We start from the raw sequence: 18,448 nt of genomic DNA, 5'->3' as shown, positions 1-18,448 counted from the left end.
GCCCATCAAGTCTGCCCTGCCATTCAATCATGGGCTGACATTTGCAATTTTTCAGTCATCCGGTGCAATGCCAGAATCTAGCAATCCTTGAAAGATCATTGTTAATGCCTCCGCAGTCTCTCCATCTACTTCCTCCAGAACCCGAAGGCACATTCCATCAGGTCCAGGAGATTTATCCACCCTCAGACCATTAAGCTTCCTGAGCACCTTCTCAGTCATAATTTTCACTAAACATTGTTCACTTCCCTGACACTCTTGAATGTCCAGTATACTGCTGACATCTTCCCCTGCCAGGGACATACTGATAATAAATTTACTCTGAACTGAGAATAAGGCTTGAAGGCCAGGTGATCTTCTCTTGCTCCTATTTCTTATTTCCTCCTGTTGTACAGAGATGACTCCTCCTGTCCATTCTGGGCAGAATGTTGTAACTGAGTGCAAAGACTTCTCCTTTGAAATTCGTTTCAGCTTTTTAAAACTCTCGTTAGACCACATCTGGAGTATTGCATACAGTTCTGGTCACCTCATTACAGGAAAGACTCTGAGCCTCTGGAGAGGGGGCAGAAGAGGTTTACCAGGATGCTGTCTGGATTAGAAAGCATGTGCTATCATGAGAGTTTGGATAAATTTGTTTGTTTTCTCTGGAACAGCAGAGCCTGAAAGGAAATTAATAGAGGTTTATAAGATTATGGGAGGCATAGATAGAATAGACAGACAGTATCCTTTTCCCAGGGTTGACAGGGTTGTCTAATACAAAAGAACAGGCACTTAAGGTAAGGGGTAATTTCAAAGAAGATGTGAGGGGCAAGTTAGAGTGATGGGTGCCTGGTATGCACTACCTGGGGTGGCAGCAGAGGCAGCTACATTAGGGGCCTTTAAGATGCCTTTAGGTAGGCACATGAATGTGAGGAAAATGAAGGGATAGGGATATTGTGTAAGCAGAAGAGATTCATTAGCCATTTGGATTCTAATGTAACTGTTTTAGTGGTGGGTTAAAGAGCCTGTCCTGTGCGGTACTGTTTTACATTCTACACCTGTGTCCTTGAGATGGAGGTGGTCTCGGGAATGGAGGAAGGGGAATGTCAGTGATGATGAATGGAGAAAGGAAGGAGTCTGTGAATAAGAACTGGCGGGGATGGAGCAGGGCCAACTGCGGCTGGAAGGGCTGAATGGCCTAGCCCGCGGGGGGTACTTGTCCCTTTAAGTGGGCGGTGCCGTGACGGCTCCGGGAGGGCGTTACCCGGATGCGGAACCGGAAGTGCAGCGGTGAGTGCCGCCATGCTGCGGGCGGCGGCTCGGAGCGGGCTCGGGATTGTGCGGGGAGTCCGCGGGCTGGGCACCGGCCCAGGGAAGGGCCAAGGGGCGAACCCGCAACCCCGCATCGACCCCGAACTGCTCGCCTACCTCGTCTGCCCGCTGTCCCGGAAGCGCCTGAGGTCGGTTGGGTCGCGGGGTTCCGTGAGCAAGGTCGTGCCGTGCCGTGCCCGGTGCATGGGGTCGAGGGTGAAGGTGGGGGATCGAGGACCCGTGTCTGCACAAGACAGGAGGGGAGCGATTCAGTGAACCCGGGGGTGGCCAGCGAGGAGATTCTGGAGCAACTCGGCAGATCAGGCAGCGGCAATGGAAATTAATTAATCAGTCGACGTTTCGGGCCGAGACCCTTCTTCAGGACTGGATAGGAAGGAGGAAGAAGCCGGAATGAGAAGGTGGAGAGAGGAGAAAGAGGACTAGCTGCCAGGTGATAGGTGAAGCCAGTTGAGAGGGGAGGGGGATGAAGTAAGAAGCTGGGGTGATAGGTGGAAAAGGTAAAGAAGAATCTGAAAGGAGAGTGGAATGTGGGAAAATGGAAAAGGGAGGTGATAGGTAGGTGAGGAGAAGAGGTGGGAGGCCACAGTGCAGAACAGAAGAAGAGGGGAGCAGAAAATCACTAGAAGAAGAAATCGATGTTCATGTTATCAGGTTGTCGAGCACCTCCGCTCCATCCACCAAAAGCGAAATTTTCCAGTGGATAACCGCTTCAATTCCTATCCCCATCCCTGTTCCAATGTGTCAGCCCACGTCCTCCTCTTCTGCTATAATGAGGCTACTCTCAGGTTGGAGAAACAACGCCTCGTATTCCATCTAGTTATCCTCTGACCTGACGGCATGAACATTGATCTCCTCTTCTGGTAATTTTCCTCTGCCCCTTCTTCAATTCCACAGTGTCCTTTTTACTCTTCTCACCTACCTACACCTCTCCCTGGGTCCTCTCCAGCCCTTTACCTTTCCCACCCACCCTGGGGAAGATGCTCACCTATCATCTTCTTGCTTGCCCTCCTTATCCGCCCCACCCCTAGTCTTCTCATTCTGGCATCTCACCCTATCTAGTCCGGAAGAAGGGTCTGGGCCTGAAACGCCATTTCCATTGATGCTGCCTGGTCTGCCGAGCTACTCCTGCAATGTGTGTGTGTGTGGGGCTCTGGATTTCGGCATCTTGTGCTTGGAGACCTCTGCTTGGTCAGATTTGTGTGAAAGGAATGCAATGATGGAGAAGGACGTTGTGCTGGTTGGCTGTGAGTGTCACTGCTCAACATCCATTTCCACACCTCCTTTCAGCCCGACACCATGGACCTGATGGAGGATGTTGGAGGTATTCACTGGGTCAGGGGGTGTAATGGGGACAAGCTCCCACTGCTGATTAAATACTCCCAATGGCATGAGTCCCAAATAGCCTCTGACAACTAGGCCAACTCCTGGCCTTCGCTCGTGGCTTAGCTACTAAGCTCAGTGGAACCATTTCTACTGACGGGAGATGGCTCCTTAAAACCAGTCACTCTGGGCAGGTGGGACCCGTCAGACATGATTGGCAGCTCATCTAGGAGAAAACGCTGATCTCAAACCTCTGCTGCACTTTGGCTATACCCACTCGAGGGGAAGGCTTCGGGAGTAAATCCCAAAGAAAAATCCAGAGCTGGGGTTCCTAAGGCAGTCCTACATTGAGTTCAATACTGACTGGCAACTCCTGCAACACTGCTGGTGCCAAACTGTATCGGTCTCTGCCGTTCCTTTGGGTTCATCAGCTGCGAGGAGAGGGGGAGCCCACTGCACGGGGAACAGCTTGATCTCCATATCGTACTGCCCTGGCTTGCGTATGTTGTACTGCCCAGGCTTGCGTATGTCGTTCTGCCCTGGCTTGCGTATGTCGTTCTGCCCTGGCTTGCGTATGTCGTACTGCCCTGGCTTGCGTATGTCGTACTGCCCTGGCTTGCGTATGTCGTTCTGCCCTGGCTTGCGTATGTTGTACTGCCCTGGCTTGCGTATGTTGTACTGCCCTGGCTTGCGTATGTCGTTCTGCCCTGGCTTGCGTATGTCGTACTGCCCTGGCTTGCGTATGTCGTACTGCCCTGGCTTGCGTATGTCGTACTGCCCTGGCTTGCGTATGTCGTACTGCCCAGGCTTGCGTATGTTGTACTGCCCAGGCTTGCGTATGTTGTACTGCCCTCGCCTGTGTATCTAGTGGGTAGCTGGGACGTAACATCTGTGGTTGACTGAAGCAGTGAAGGTTTCGTCTGTAGCTGCTCTGTACCCTGTTGTAGCCTTTTCACCAAAAACTCTGCCATTCTTTGTGTTGTCTTCAAACTTACCAACCCATCCTCCACATTTGTATCCAAGTCACTGATATACATCATAAATGACAGAGGTGCCCTGTGGAACCCCACTGGCCTCAGACCTCCAGGGAGGATAACGAGCTTCAACCCCACTCTGTCTTCTGTGGGCAAAAATTCTGAATCCACTGAACCAAGTCACCTTTGATCCTGAGCATCTTAATCTTCTGGAACTGTTCATTGGCACGTTATCTTTTGGGACAATTTGTACATTAGCACAAGAGATTCTGCAGATGCTGGAAATCCAGAGCAACACACACAACATGCCGGAGAAATTCAGCAGGCTGGGCAGCATCTGTGGAGATGAATAAACGGTTGTGGTTTTGGGATGTGACCCTCCCATCGATACCTGAATGCTCTTTTATAACTTTTTTGTTCTTTAACTTGCTCCTTCATAAGTTTAAGTTTTTAGGCATTCAAAGTTGAATTTTTGCTCCTGGCCTGGCCAAGATGTCCAGGCAGTGAGCTGTCAAGGGCTGTGCCTGAGCTAACTGCCTGTCCCTTTTCTGGGGCTACATTCATGCCAGGGTGTCCTTAGAGAGGGAGCATGCGACCAAGGTGGGTTCAGTGGGGGATTTCCAGGAGCAGGCCCCCCCCCAGGGAATTGGGTGCATAGAAGATAGTAATAACTATCTTAATTTGTAATCATTAACAGTATTGTAATCACTAACCTTTGTATGCCTTTTGTTACTGAATAAAGATTTGTATGTTTGTTAAAAAAAGAGCATTTCTGTCCATTATGAATCTACACTTACCTCTTCAAATCCCTGTCTGTCACATCTGCAGGTATGAGGAGTCCACCAATCAGCTGATCAACGATGAGCTCGGGATAGCCTATCCGGTCACTGACGGCATTCCCAACATGATCCCACAGGAGGCCACATTAATTCAGAAAAGTGAAGATGGCAGCAAGGCTGAAGAGAGTTCCCAGCAGTGAGGAGTGGAGAGGACACCTGTGGGAGACTGTGGTCCGCGTGATCATTTCCCCGACACCCTGCAGGATGATGCCCGTGCACCTGTCCACACTGACCGTACTCGTTCCCCTGATGTCTCTTGCGGGGTTGTTGTATTCTGCAGCATTTGACGAGGGGTTTCCGCAAGGTTGTACCAGTGCGGCCAGTGTCTGCTTCTACAGCCTGTTACTCCCCATCACCATTCCCGTCTATGTGTTCTTCCACCTCTGGAATTGGATGGGGATTAAACTCTTCAGACACAACTAATCCCAGCATGATTCTCCCAGAGTATTTAGAACTCTCTGAACTTCACCCTGCCGCCAGAATGTTAGAGTGACAGAGTTTTGCTTTGCTTTGAAATGTTGAACCTCTTGGTTGTGAGTTGCTGGTTTTCAAGTGCAAGTTTATTGTCATTCATGTGGATACAGCTAAACAAAAGATAATCTCTCTGGAGCCAAACAAATTCAAGTTTAATTATCATTCAACAGTGCATGAATACAGCCAAACAAAACAGCATTCTCCCAGGGCCAGGATGGAAAACACATTACCAGTAGCACATAGCACAGCGTATACCGAAACATGGTACAATAGCACATACATCCAGTAACAAAATAATGTCCCTGAGTGACGTGGCCTGGAGTTTGACGGGTTGACATAAAGTGCGAGGTGCATTCTGTTTTCAGGGTCGACAGTGGCCTTGGTTAACTCGTCTCTCGGGGTGTGGTGTGTTTTTGTTTGTCAATGTTGTCTCAATACTTATTGCATCGGTTCCGGTTTCAGTGTCCAGTTTGGGTTTCTGTGGTCCTGCGAAAGTTTCCTGGTCGGACTCCCACCGGGGAGCAAGCATTGCAGCATGCTGTCTGCTGTCGGTGATGTCAGGTGAAGAGGCAATGGATTAACCTCCCTGATTTCAGTTGGGACTTCCACTGGAGTTCCTGGATCCTCTGCTTCGTAAAGAAGGGGAGGTGTAAGCTATACTAACATCTATCCTGGAGCAAACATCACCAGAACCAGTGATCTGATCTTTATCACACGCATCTTGCTCTGTGCAATGTGCAGCACAGGTCAGGCGCTGAGGTGTGATGGAGGGACGTGTTCCCCAACCGGGAGAGGTTGTGGGGCCATTGATCATTACACAAAGCAGAGTTCGGAGGCAATGAACCTCAAAACCGACCATCACCCACTCTCAGGTCACAGGCACCAAACTAACACTCGCTCCTGTTTGCTGCGTTAAGTTAAATAAAAAAACAGTTTGAGCAATAATCTGGGATTTTTTTTCAGAGTAGTTTGACTTTTATGGTTGATCCTGTCGTAGGTGTGGGGAGGGAAACAATGAGGTCTCCTGACAGCTTCTGTGAGAGAGAAACTGACCCTGCTGCCAGGATAATCAAGGACACGACCCACCCAGTCAACACAGTTTTCGTCCCTCTTCCCTCCGGGAAAAGGCTCAGGAGCTTGAAGACTCGTATGGCCAGATTTGGGAACAGCTTCTTTCCAACTGTGATTAGACTGCTGAACGGATCCTGACCCGGATCTGGGCCGTACCCTCCAAATATCCGGACCTGCCTCTTGGTTTTTATGCACTACCTTACTTCCCCTTTTCTATTTTCTTTTTATGATTTATAATTTAAATTTTTAATAGTTACTGTTGATTTGTACTCCAGGGAGTGTGAAGCGCAGAATCAAATATTGTTGTGATGATTGTACATTCTAGTATCAATCGTTTGGCGACAATAAAGTATAAAGGGGAAAAAGCTGAGCAGAGCAGTGGGGGGGGGTGCTTGTTTGGGGAGTTACTGCCCCCCCCCTGCCAGCGTGTGTGCCGTCACTTCCTGAGATCACCGTGAAGATTGCCCCTCTAGAGGTGGCATGGTAGCCTAGCAGTTGGCACAGCCCTGTTACAGAACCATTGACCACGGTTCAGTTCCCACCGCTGTCGGTACGGAGTTTGTTCATTCTCCCCATGTCCATGTAGGATTTCCTCCGGGTGCTTGGTGTCCTTCCACATTCCAAGGTTAGGGTTAGTGAGCTGTAGACCTGCTCGGTTGGCGCCGGAAGCATGATCACACTTGCGGGCTGCCCCCAGCACAGCCTCAGACTGTTTCTGATTGGTGACAAAATGGGTTTTTTAATGTACATGTGATAAGTAAAGCTAATCTTTAAAATCAGCCACGGTCAAAAGGTGAGGCAGATTTGATTGTCTGAATTTGGGCACACCCGAGCCCCTGTCTGAGACATAGAAAATAGGTGCAGGAGAAGGCCATTTGGCCCTTTGAGCCTGCACCACCATTCAGTATGATCATGGCTGATCATCCAACTCAGAACCCCGTACCTGCCTTCTCTCCCATACCCCCTGATCCCTTTAGCCACAAGGGCCATATCTAACTCCCTCTTAAATATAGCCAATGAACTGGCCTCAGCTGTTTACTGTGGCAGAGAATTCCACAGATTCACCACTCTCTGTGTGAAGAAGTTTTTCCTCATCTCGGTCCTAAAAGGCTTCCCCTTTATCCTTAAACCGTGACCCCTCATTCTGGACTTCCCCAACATCGGGAACAATCTTCCTGCATCTAGCCTGTCTAATCCCTTTAGAATTTTATATGTTTCAATGAGATCCCCCCTCAATCTTCTAAATTCCAGCAAGTATAAGCCTAGTCGATCCAGTCTTTCATCATATAAAAGTCCTGCCATCCCAGGAATCAATCTGGTGAACCTTCTCTGTACTCCCTCTATGGCAAGAATGTCTTTCCTCAGATTAGGGGACCAAAACTGCACACAATACTCCAGGTGCGGTCTCACCAAGGCCTTGTACAACTGCAGTAGTACCTCCCTGCTCCTGTACTTGAATCCTCTCGCTATAAATGCCAGCATACCATTTGCCTTTTTCACCGCCTGCTGTACCTGCATGCCCACTTTCAATGACTGGTGTATAATGACACCCAGGTCTCGTTGCACCTCCCCTTGTCCTAATCGGCCACCATTCAGATAATAATCTGTTTTCCTGTTCTTGCCACCAAAGTGGATCACTTCACATTTATCCACATTAAATTGCATCTGCCATGAATTTGCCCACTCACCCAACCTATCCAAGTCACCCTGCATCCTCTTAGCATCCTCCTCACAGCTAACACTGTTGCCCAGCTTCGTGTCATCCGCAAACTTGGAGATGCTGCATTTAATTCCCTCGTCTAAGTCATTAATATATATTGTAAACAACTGGGGTCCCAGCACTGAGCCTTGCGGTACCCCACTAGTCACCGCCTGCCATTCTGAAAAGGTCCCGTTTATTCCCACTCTTTGCTTCCTGTCTGCTAACCAATTCTCTATCCCTGTCTGCAAATAAAGGGTTGGCCGTTTAGAAGCTGTCAGGTTTTGAGCAGCCAGCTATCTCTACTTCTCGTTCCAAACCTTGGTTTAGGTCTGTGAATCACGGTAGCGGGTGGGTGCTCGCTCAATGGCAGCAATTTCATCCCTCCGGGATTCACCCCGCTCCCGGGACCGGAGTCCGGCCCCCCCGGGATTCACCCCGCTCCCGGGACCGGAGTCCGGCCCCCCCCCGGGATTCACCCCGCTCCCGGGACCGGAGTCCGGCCCCCCCGGGATTCACCCCGCTCCCGGGACCGGAGTCCGGCCCCCCCCCGGGATTCACCCCGCTCCCGGGACCGGAGTCTGGCTCCCCCGGGATTCACCCCGCTCCCGGGACCGGAGTCCGGCCCCTCCGGGATTCACCCCGCTCCCGGGACCGGAGTCCCAGCCCTCTGGAGCCGCAGCGCTGAGGTCGTCCCATTGTGAGTGAGTGTCCAGACGTCCCAGTCCAGCTACCCGTCCGGCCCTGCCGCTCTCAGACACCGGGTCTCTGGAAGACAGCATCCATCACTGAGACCTGCCCTCTCCTCATCGCTACCATCGGGGAGGACACACACTCAGCGATTCAGGAACAGCTTCTCCCCCTCTGCCATCCGATTCCTGAATGGACAAGAACCCCAGCACTACCTCACTAATCCCTTTGTAATTTATTTCGTAATTAATAATTTTAAGTTTTTATACTGTCCTGTTGCTGCAAAACAATACATTTACTGCCAGTGAAGACTGATACTAAACCCGATTCTGAGGAAGAAAGAACACTCCAGCTCAGTACAGGCCCTCCAGCCCACGATGACCCTGGAACCTACTCCCACCATCAATAAAACCCTTCCCTGACACATTTCTTTCACCTATCTGTCAATCTAATAGTCTCCTAAATGTCACTAATGTACAGTATCTGTCTCTCCTACCGGCCCTGACAGAGCACTCCGTACATCCGCCAGTGCTTTCCTCCAATCACCCTTAAATGGTGCCCCTCCGATTAACCATTTCCACCCTGGGATTGAGTCTCCCGCTGTACACTCGATCTGTACCTCTTGCACATTAGAATCAGAATCGGGTTTAATATTACTGTCTTATGTTGTGAAATGTGTTGTCTTTGCACCAGCAGTAAAATGCAAAATATAATAATAGAAAAAATTGAATTACAGTACTATAAGTATTAAATTGTTAAATTAAGTAAGTACTACAAAAACAAATTTTAAAAAAGTAGTGAGGTGGTGTTCATGGATTCAATGTCCACTCAGAAATTGGATGGCAGAGGGGAAGAAGCTGTTCCTGAATCATTGAGTGTGTGTATTCAGGCTCCTGTACCTCCTCCCTGATGGTAGCAATGAGAAGAGGGCATGTCCTGGGTGATGCCATCGCTCCTTGAAGATGTCCTGGATGCTGGGGAGGCTGGTGCTCGTGGTGGAGCAGACTGAGTTTACAACTCTCTGCAGCTTATTCTGATCCTGTGCAGCAATGACCCCCCCCCCCACCCGCCCATATCAGGTGGCATAGCAGCCTGTTAGAATGCTCTCCATGGTATTTCTGTTGAAATTTGCAAGTGTTTTTGGTGACATAACTAAAACTCATCAAACTCCTAATGAAACAAAGCCACAACTGTGCCTTCTTTGAAACTGTATCACTATGTTGGGTCCAAGATAGAGATCTTGATACCCAGGAGATTGAAATTGTTCTCTCACTTCTGATCAGTTCTGATCCCTCTGTGATCAGTTCTTTGATTAGTTTTTTTGTCTTAGTGATGTTGAGTACAATGTTGTTGCTGCGACACTACTCAATTCTGTGAATGAATCAATTGTTTTAATAAATTTAAGCTTTTAGATCTGAACATGTCCTTTTGGCTAATGAGACCTTCAGCAACAGAGAAAAAAACTGCAAAGCTATTTTTGAAGTTGAGCGTCAACTGTTGTATCACATGAGTAGAAGATTGGATTTCTGGTTGATCAAGGAGGTGACAATGATATCCCCAGTATTGCATTTCATCTCTTTCACTGAAATTAACTACATGCATTTACAGTGTAGTCCGTATGGTCAGGGTGAGCAGGGATGCTTTCTAAGTGAAGTGGTTCTCATTGAAAGTTTCAATTTGTAATAGTTTTGGTAGGTTTGCAAAGCCCTTCCCACCACTGAGGACATCCGTGCGGAGCACTGCCACAGGAGATCAGCATCCATCATCAGGGACTCCCCCCATCATGCCCCCCTCTCACTGCTGCCAGTGGACAGGAGGTACAGGAGCCTTGGGTCCCACACCACCAGATTCAGGAACAATTATTACCCTACGACTAACAGGCTCTGGAACTGGTGTGGATAACTTCCCTCACCACAGCTCTTTATTTATTGAGATACAGTGCGAAATAGGCCCTTCCAGCCTATCTATTGTGTAAATATATCCAATGACTTGGCCCCCGCAGCTGTCGGTGGCAATGAATTCCACAGATTTACCATGTTCTAGCAAAAGAAATTCCTCCTTCTCTGTAGTAAATGCTTGTCCCTCTATTGTGAGGTTGTACCCTCTGGTCCTAAACTCCCCCACTCTCAGAAACATCCACTCTATCTCGGACTTTCAGTATTCGACAGGTCTCAATGAGATCCCCCACCATTCTTCTAAACTCCAGTGACCGGAGCCATCAAACATTTCTCATGTGTTAACCCTTTCATTCCCGGGATGATTCTAATAAAATACTCTGGATCCTTTCCATTGCCAGCACATTTTTTTCTTCGATAAGGGCCTAAATCTGCTCCAAGTGCAGTCTGACCATTGCCTCATAAAGCATCAGAATTACATCCTTGAGCATACATAGTCCTTCTGGTGAAGCTGCACCCACAGATCCGGTGAGGAGTGAGTTCCGAGGTTCAGAACCAGTGACCGTAAGGGAACAGAGGTCGAGTTGTGTGACTGAGAGGAGAACCTGTGAGCGGTGGAGTTCCCCCGCACCCGCTTCCCTCGCTCCTCACCCTTCATGGTGCAAGAGGTGATGAGCTTGGAGTTGCCTGGGAGGACTTTCCACCGAGTAATCCCGCAGTAGCATAGCTGTTGGCACAATGCTGTTACATCTGGGGACATCAGTTCCATTCTGTAAGGAGTCTCTATGTTCTTCCACGGCCATGTGGGTTTCTCCCAGGTGCTTCACTTCCCTCCCTCAGTCCAAAGACACACCCGTTGGTAGGTGAATTGGTCATTGTGATTCGGCTGGGGTGAAATCAGTGGGTTGCTGGGCAGCGTGGCTCAGTGGGCTGGCGGGGCTGTTCTGCATTGTGTCACAAAATAGATAAATATTAGCAAGTTCCTGACCTGTACCCTGAGGCAGAAAGGTTCTGGGGTGTCCAGAGGTGAGCCACTCGCTCTTGGATACCGGCTCTTGTTACCTCAGCAAATGCCGAGATGCACACTCGGGGCACGCAGGGCCGGAAGGGCCTGCTCCCCACTGTACTGCAAATATAAAACTGTATTTTGTACACCTGTATCAAATCCCACCTCATTCCCCTCTGTTCCAGGGAATAAAATAGACAACATTTGCCCAAAATCCCGGGTCCTCAAGTACCAGCAAGACCCTTATAAATTTTTCCCACACTCTTTCAAGATTCTTTCTAACTTTCCTGTAGGTAGGTGACCAAAAGTGTACACTAAACTGCCAGTTACCCCTCCATGCACGTTGCCAGCGGCGTAGCGTAGAGGTTAGCGTGATAGTATCATAGTTCAGAGATGATGATGGAGAGGGAGAGCAGATCATCCAGGAAAACCCCAAGCGGCAACGGGGAGAAGACAAGCACACCTGAGACCAGGATTAACCCGGGCGCTGGTACTGGGCGGTATCAGCACTAACTGCTGCATCCATACGCCATTTCAGAATAGAGCGTAGCGTACTCTGGTTAATTGAGCTGCTCATTTCGGATAACTCTTAAAGAACACAGACTAATCAGTAAAATAGCTGGGATTCCCTTCGTTTATTTGGGACAGCACGCCAACTGCGCCAGACGCTATTTAACAACTGTTCTCTCTGAGGACAGCACAGTGTCAAATGGACAGGTTTTAAATAGCTTCACTTGTGTTATGTTAGACATTTGAGCCAGCAGACGCCAATTCAAAACAGTGATTTTAGATCATTTTGTTTGTTACCTTGCAGAGATGCCATGAAAAGATCTGACACGAGCCAAAAGATTTACCCCACTGGATGAAACAGCAACCTACACTGGATGAGTTCCTCCTTTAATAATTATTAGGAATGTACACAGGGTTTTATTCTACTGTAGTAGTATTGATAGTGTTATCAATTGGTCTATATTTCATTTAAATACATAATTTTTTGCTCTGTTAAATGGTGGTTTTGTTATACCTGTGTAATAATTTCCATGAAACTTTGGCTAATTGGGGCAGCTGCCTAATTGGGCCAAAATCTACCGGTCCTGATGTGTCCTCATTAACTGGAACCCACTGCTTACCATCGCCCTGAAATGTTAACTCTCTTTGCAAATGTGAACCAATGACTTCTGACTTAAAACACACTGAGCCAAACAATGCTTTTCACAATAAATAGTGGGGGAGTCTAGGACCAGAGGGCACAGTCTCAGAATAGAGGCGTATCCATTTAGAACAGAGATGAGGAGGAATTTCTTTAGCCATAGGGTGGTGAATCTGAGGAATTCAGTGCCACAGGTGGCCATGGAGGCCAAGTCAATGTGTATAATTGAAGTGGAGGTTGACTGGTTCTTGATTACATAGAACATAGAATAGTACAGCACAGTACAGGCCCTTCGGCCCACAATGTTGTGCTGACCCTCAAACCCTGCTTCCCATATAAGCCCCCACCTTAAATTCCTCCATATACCTGTCTAGTAGTCTCTTAAACTTCACTAGTGTATCTGCCTCCACCACTGACTCAGGCAGTGCATTCCACGCACCAACCATTCCCTGAGTAAAAAACCTTCCTCTAATATCCCCCTTGAACTTCCCACCCCTTACCTTAAAGCCATGTCCTCTTGTATTGAGCAGTGGTGCCCTAGAGAAGAGGTGCTGGCTGTCCACTCTATTCCTCTTAATAGCTTGTATACCTCTATCATGTCTCCTCTCATCCTCCTTCTCTTCAAAGAGTAAAACCCTAGCTCCCTTAATCTCTGATCATAATGCATACTCTCTAAACCAGGCAGCATCCTGGTAAATCTCCTCTGTACCCTTTCCAATGCTTCCACATCCTTCCTATAGTGAGGTGACCAGAACTGGTCAGGGCATCAAAGGGTTGACAAGGTTAATGAATCAGCCATGATGGAATGGCAGAGCAGACTCGATGGGCCAAATGGCCTAATTCTGCTCCTATATCTAATGGTCTTAGGGTCTTAAATTAGTGAATGGAAACAGGCCCTTTGCCAATTATTAGTATCCAATTACCCAAATCCTACCTTAATCCTAAATTTTCAGCAAATTCCCCCAGATTACACTCAGTTTACAGCGGTCAATTAACCAACCAACATGTACATATTTGGGATGTGTGAGGAAACGGGTGCACAGGGGAAATCCCAGGTAGTCACGAGGGCAGCCTGCAAACTACCCACAGACAGCAGCCGCATCTGGATTGAGTGCAGATCTCCGGTGTTGTGAACTACTGGCTCTATCGCCATGCTTTTCAGCACAACCAGTGGATCCAATCAGCTCTAGTTCAAGTTTGTTATCGTGTATACTGCCAAACGAAACAAAGTTCATCTGGACCAAGATGTACAACACAGGTCATATAACTCACACCCAATACGTAAAGTAATATTACCACAAATAAACTAACAAATAATAAACTATATTCCAGAAGACAGACATTCAGCATAAGGCGATGAAGAAATCATGGCAGTGCCTCTGCTGCCTTCACAATTTGTCAAGATTCAGCGTGACATCTCAAACTTTAACAAACTTCTATAGATGTGTGGAGGAGAGTATATTGACTGGTTGTATCACAGCCTGGAATGGAAACACCAATACCCTTGAACAGAAAATCCTACGAAATGCAGTGGATGTGGCCCAGTCCACCACAGGTAAAACCTTCCCCACAACTAGCAGATCTACACAGAGTGTTGTTGCAGGAAAGCAGCACCCCCTCACCGGGGACTCTCACCACCCCGGTCACCAGGGACTCTCACCACCCCATCACCCATCACCAGGGACTCTCACCACCCCATCACCCATCACCAGGGACTCTCACCACCCCAGTCACCAGGGACTGTCAGCACCCCTCACCGGGGACTCTCACCACCCCAGTCACCAGGGACTGTCAGCACCCCTCACCAGGGACCCTCACCACCCCATCACCCATCACCAGGGACTCTCACCACCCCGGTCACCAGGGACTGTCACCACCCCTCACCAGGGACTTTCACCACTCCGGTCACCAGGGACTCTCACCACCCCAGTCACCAGGGACTGTCAGCACCCCTCACCGGGGACTCTCACCACCCCAGTCACCAGGGACTGTCAGCACCCCTCACCAGGGACCCTCACCACCCCATCACCCATCACCAGGGACTCTCACCACCCCGGTCACCAGGGACTGTCACCACCCCTCACCAGGGACTTTCACCACTCCGGTCACCAGGGACTCTCACCACCCCAGTCACCAGGGACTGTCAGCACCCCTCACCGGGGACTCTCACCACCCCAGTCACCAGGGACTGTCAGCACCCCTCACCAGGGACCCTCACCACCCCATCACCCATCACCAGGGACTCTCACCACCCCGGTCACCAGGGACTGTCACCACCCCTCACCAGGGACTTTCACCACTCCGGTCACCAGGGACTCTCACCACCCCAGTCACCAGGGACTGTCAGCACCCCTCACCGGGGACTCTCACCACCCCAGTCACCAGGGACTGTCAGCACCCCTCACCAGGGACCCTCACCACCCCATCACCCATCACCAGGGACTCTCACCACCCCGGTCACCAGGGACTGTCACCACCCCTCACCAGGGACTTTCACCACTCCGGTCACCAGGGACTCTCACCACCCCAGTCACCAGGGACTGTCAGCACCCCTCACCGGGGACTCTCACCACCCCAGTCACCAGGGACTGTCAGCACCCCTCACCAGGGACCCTCACCACCCCATCACCCATCACCAGGGACTCTCACCACCCCGGTCACCAGGGACTGTCACCACCCCTCACCAGGGACTTTCACCACTCCGGTCACCAGGGACTCTCACCACCCCAGTCACCAGGGACTGTCAGCACCCCTCACCGGGGACTCTCACCACCCCAGTCACCAGGGACTGTCAGCACCCCTCACCAGGGACCCTCACCACCCCATCACCCATCACCAGGGACTCTCACCACCCCGGTCACCAGGGACTGTCACCACCCCTCACCAGGGACTTTCACCACTCCGGTCACCAGGGACTCTCACCACCCCAGTCACCAGGGACTGTCAGCACCCCTCACCGGGGACTCTCACCACCCCGGTCACCAGGGACTGTCAGCACCCCTCACCAGGGACTCTCACCACCCCGGTCACCAGGGACTCTCACCACCCCTCACCGGGGACTCTCACCACCCCAGTCACCAGGGACTGTCAGCACCCCTCACCAGGGACCCTCACCACCCCATCACCCATCACCAGGGACTCTCACCACCCCGGTCACCAGGGACTGTCACCACCCCTCACCAGGGACTTTCACCACTCCGGTCACCAGGGACTCTCACCACCCCAGTCACCAGGGACTGTCAGCACCCCTCACCGGGGACTCTCACCACCCCGGTCACCAGGGACTGTCAGCACCCCTCACCAGGGACTCTCACCACCCCGGTCACCAGGGACTCTCACCACCCCTCACCGGGGACTCTCACCACCCCGGTCACCAGGGACTGTCAGCACCCCTCACCGGGGACTCTCACCACCCCGGTCACCAGGGACTGTCAGCACCCCTCACCGGGGACTCTCATCACCCCGGTCACCAAGGACTGTCAGCACCCCCTCACCGGGGACTCTCACCACCCCAGTCACCAGGGACTGTCAGCACCCCCTCACCGGGGACTCTCACCACCCCGGTCACCAGGGACTGTCAGCACCCCTCACCGGGGACTCTCAGCACCTGTCACCAGGGACTCACAGCACCCATCACCAGGGACTGTCACCCACCCAGCACCCATCACCAGGGACTCTCACCACCCCGGTCACCAGGGACTGTCAGCACCCCTCACCGGGGACTCTCACCACCCCGGTCACCAGGGACTGTCAGCACCCCTCACCGGGGACTCTCACCACCCCGGTCACCAGGGACTCTCACCACCCCTCACCGGGGACTCTCACCACCCCGGTCACCAGGGACTGTCAGCACCCCTCACCGGGGACTCTCACCACCCCGGTCACCAGGGACTGTCAGCACCCCTCACCGGGGACTCTCATCACCCCGGTCACCAAGGACTGTCAGCACCCCCTCACCGGGGACTCTCACCACCCCGGTCACCCCGGACTGTCAGCACCCCTCACCGGGGACTCTCAGCACCTGTCACCAGGGACTCACAGCACCCATCACCAGGGACTGTCACCCACCCAGCACCCATCACCAGGGACTCTCACCACCCCGGTCACCAGGGACTGTCAGCACCCCTCACCGGGGACTGTCACCCACCCATCACCCATCACCGGGGACTCTCACCACCCATCACCCATCACCGGGGTCTCTCAGCACCCATCACCAGGGACTCTCAGCACCCATCACCAGGGACTGTCACCACCCTGGTCACCAGGGACTGTCAGCACCCCTCACCGGGGACTCTCAGCACCCCGGTCACCAGGGACTGTCAGCACCCCTCACCGGGGACTCTCAGCACCCGTTACCAGGGACTCACAGCACCCATCACCAGGGACTGTCACCCACCCATCACCCATCACCAGGGACTCTCACCCATCCCTCACCAGGGACTCACCCACCCATCTCCAGGGCCTCTCACCACCCATCACCCATCACCAGGGTCTCTCAGCACCCATCACCAGGGACTCTCACCACCCACCACCCATCACCAGGGTCTCTCAGCACCCATCACCCATCACCGGGGTCTCTCAGCACCCATCACCAGGGACTGTCAGCACCCATCACTCCTCACCAGGGCCTCTCACCACCCATCACCCATCACCGGGGTCTCTCAGCACCCATCACCAGGGACTCTCAGCACCCATCACCGGGGTCTCTCACCCACCCATCACTCCTCACCAGGGACTCTCAGCACCCATCACCGGGGTCTCTCACCCACCCATCACTCCTCACCAGGGACTCTCAGCACCCATCACCGGGGTCTCTCACCCACCCATCACTCCTCACCAGGGACTCTCAGCACCCATCACCGGGGTCTCTCACCCACCCATCACTCCTCACCAGGGACTCTCAGCACCCATCACCGGGGTCTCTCACCCACCCATCACTCCTCACCAGGGACTCTCAGCACCCATCACCGGGGTCTCTCACCCACCCATCACTCCTCACCAGGGACTCTCAGCACCCATCACCGGGGTCTCTCAGCACCCATCACCGGGGTCTCTCAGCACCCATCACCGGGGTCTCTCAGCACCCATCACCAGGGACTCTCAGCACCCATCACCGGGGTCTCTCACCCACCCATCACTCCTCACCAGGGACTCTCAGCACCCATCACCGGGGTCTCTCAGCACCCCGGTCACACTCTCTCTTTGCTCCTGCCATCAGGACCCACACCACCAGGCTGATTCAGAATCATGTCTAATATCACCGGCAGATTTGGTGAAATCTGTTAACTTAGCAGCAGCTGTACAATGCAATTCATGGTATGTCACCATATAAAATAGTTAATTTTAAAATAGTGCAAAAACAGAAATAATTTTTTAAAAGTGAGGTAGTGTTCACAGGTTCGATGTCCATTTCGACATGGGATGGCAGAGGTGATGAAGCTGTTCCTGAATCACTGAGTGTGTGCCTTCAGGCTTCTGTACCTCCTACCTGACGGTATCAATGAGAAGAGAGCATGTTCTGGGTGATGGGGGCCCTTAATGACGGACAACGCCTTCCTGAGACACCGCTCCTTGAAGATGTCCTGGATACTACAGAGGCTAGTACCCAAGATGGAGATGACTACTTCCACAAATCTTTGTAACTTTCGATTCTGTGCAGTAGTCAACCGCCGTGCGCGCGTGCGCACACACACACACACACACACACACACACACACACACACACACACACACACACACACACACACACACACACCAGACAGTGATGCATCCTGTCAGAAAACTCTCCATGGTACATCTGTAGAAGTTTTCAAGTGTTTTAGATGACAAATGAAATTTCTCAAACTCCTAATGAAGTATAGTCACTGTCTTGCCTTCTTTATAGCTGCATCGATATGCTGGGACCAGGTTAGATCCTCAGAGATCTTGACACCCAGGAACTTGAAGCCGCTCACTCTCTCCACTTCTGATCCCTCTACGAGGATTGGTATGTGTTCCTTCATCTTACCCTTCTTGAAGTCCA

At 51.4% G+C, this 18,448-nt stretch overlaps 2 protein-coding genes across 3 annotated transcripts; both read left to right on the top strand.

The window, feature by feature from the left end:
- Nucleotides 1-1,247: 1,247 nt before the first annotated feature.
- Nucleotides 1,248-4,581, top strand: pyurf (PIGY upstream open reading frame). 2 transcript variants are annotated; one of them, XM_072272903.1, is made up of 2 exons: nucleotides 1,248-1,436; nucleotides 4,431-4,581. In XM_072272903.1, the coding sequence occupies exons 1-2, from the start codon at nucleotides 1,279-1,281 to the stop codon at nucleotides 4,579-4,581; spliced, it is 309 nt and encodes a 102-aa protein (XP_072129004.1). In that variant the 5' UTR covers nucleotides 1,248-1,278. The 2 variants fall into 2 exon arrangements, with proteins under 2 accessions (XP_072129004.1, XP_072129005.1); XM_072272904.1 differs by having other exon boundaries at nucleotides 1,248-1,509; nucleotides 4,431-4,519.
- On the top strand, nucleotides 4,547-5,098 carry LOC140205323 (phosphatidylinositol N-acetylglucosaminyltransferase subunit Y). The gene has a single exon (XM_072272902.1). The coding sequence runs from the start codon at nucleotides 4,547-4,549 to the stop codon at nucleotides 4,862-4,864; it is 318 nt and encodes a 105-aa protein (XP_072129003.1). The 3' UTR covers nucleotides 4,865-5,098.
- The last annotated feature ends 13,350 nt before the right edge of the window (nucleotides 5,099-18,448 follow it).

Source organism: Mobula birostris, chromosome 11, assembly GCF_030028105.1.
Source record: "Mobula birostris isolate sMobBir1 chromosome 11, sMobBir1.hap1, whole genome shotgun sequence".
NCBI classification, from domain to species: Eukaryota; Metazoa; Chordata; class Chondrichthyes; order Myliobatiformes; family Myliobatidae; genus Mobula; species Mobula birostris.
The sequence above is the reverse complement of the archived record's forward strand: the minus strand, read 5'-3'. Positions and strand labels throughout refer to the sequence as shown.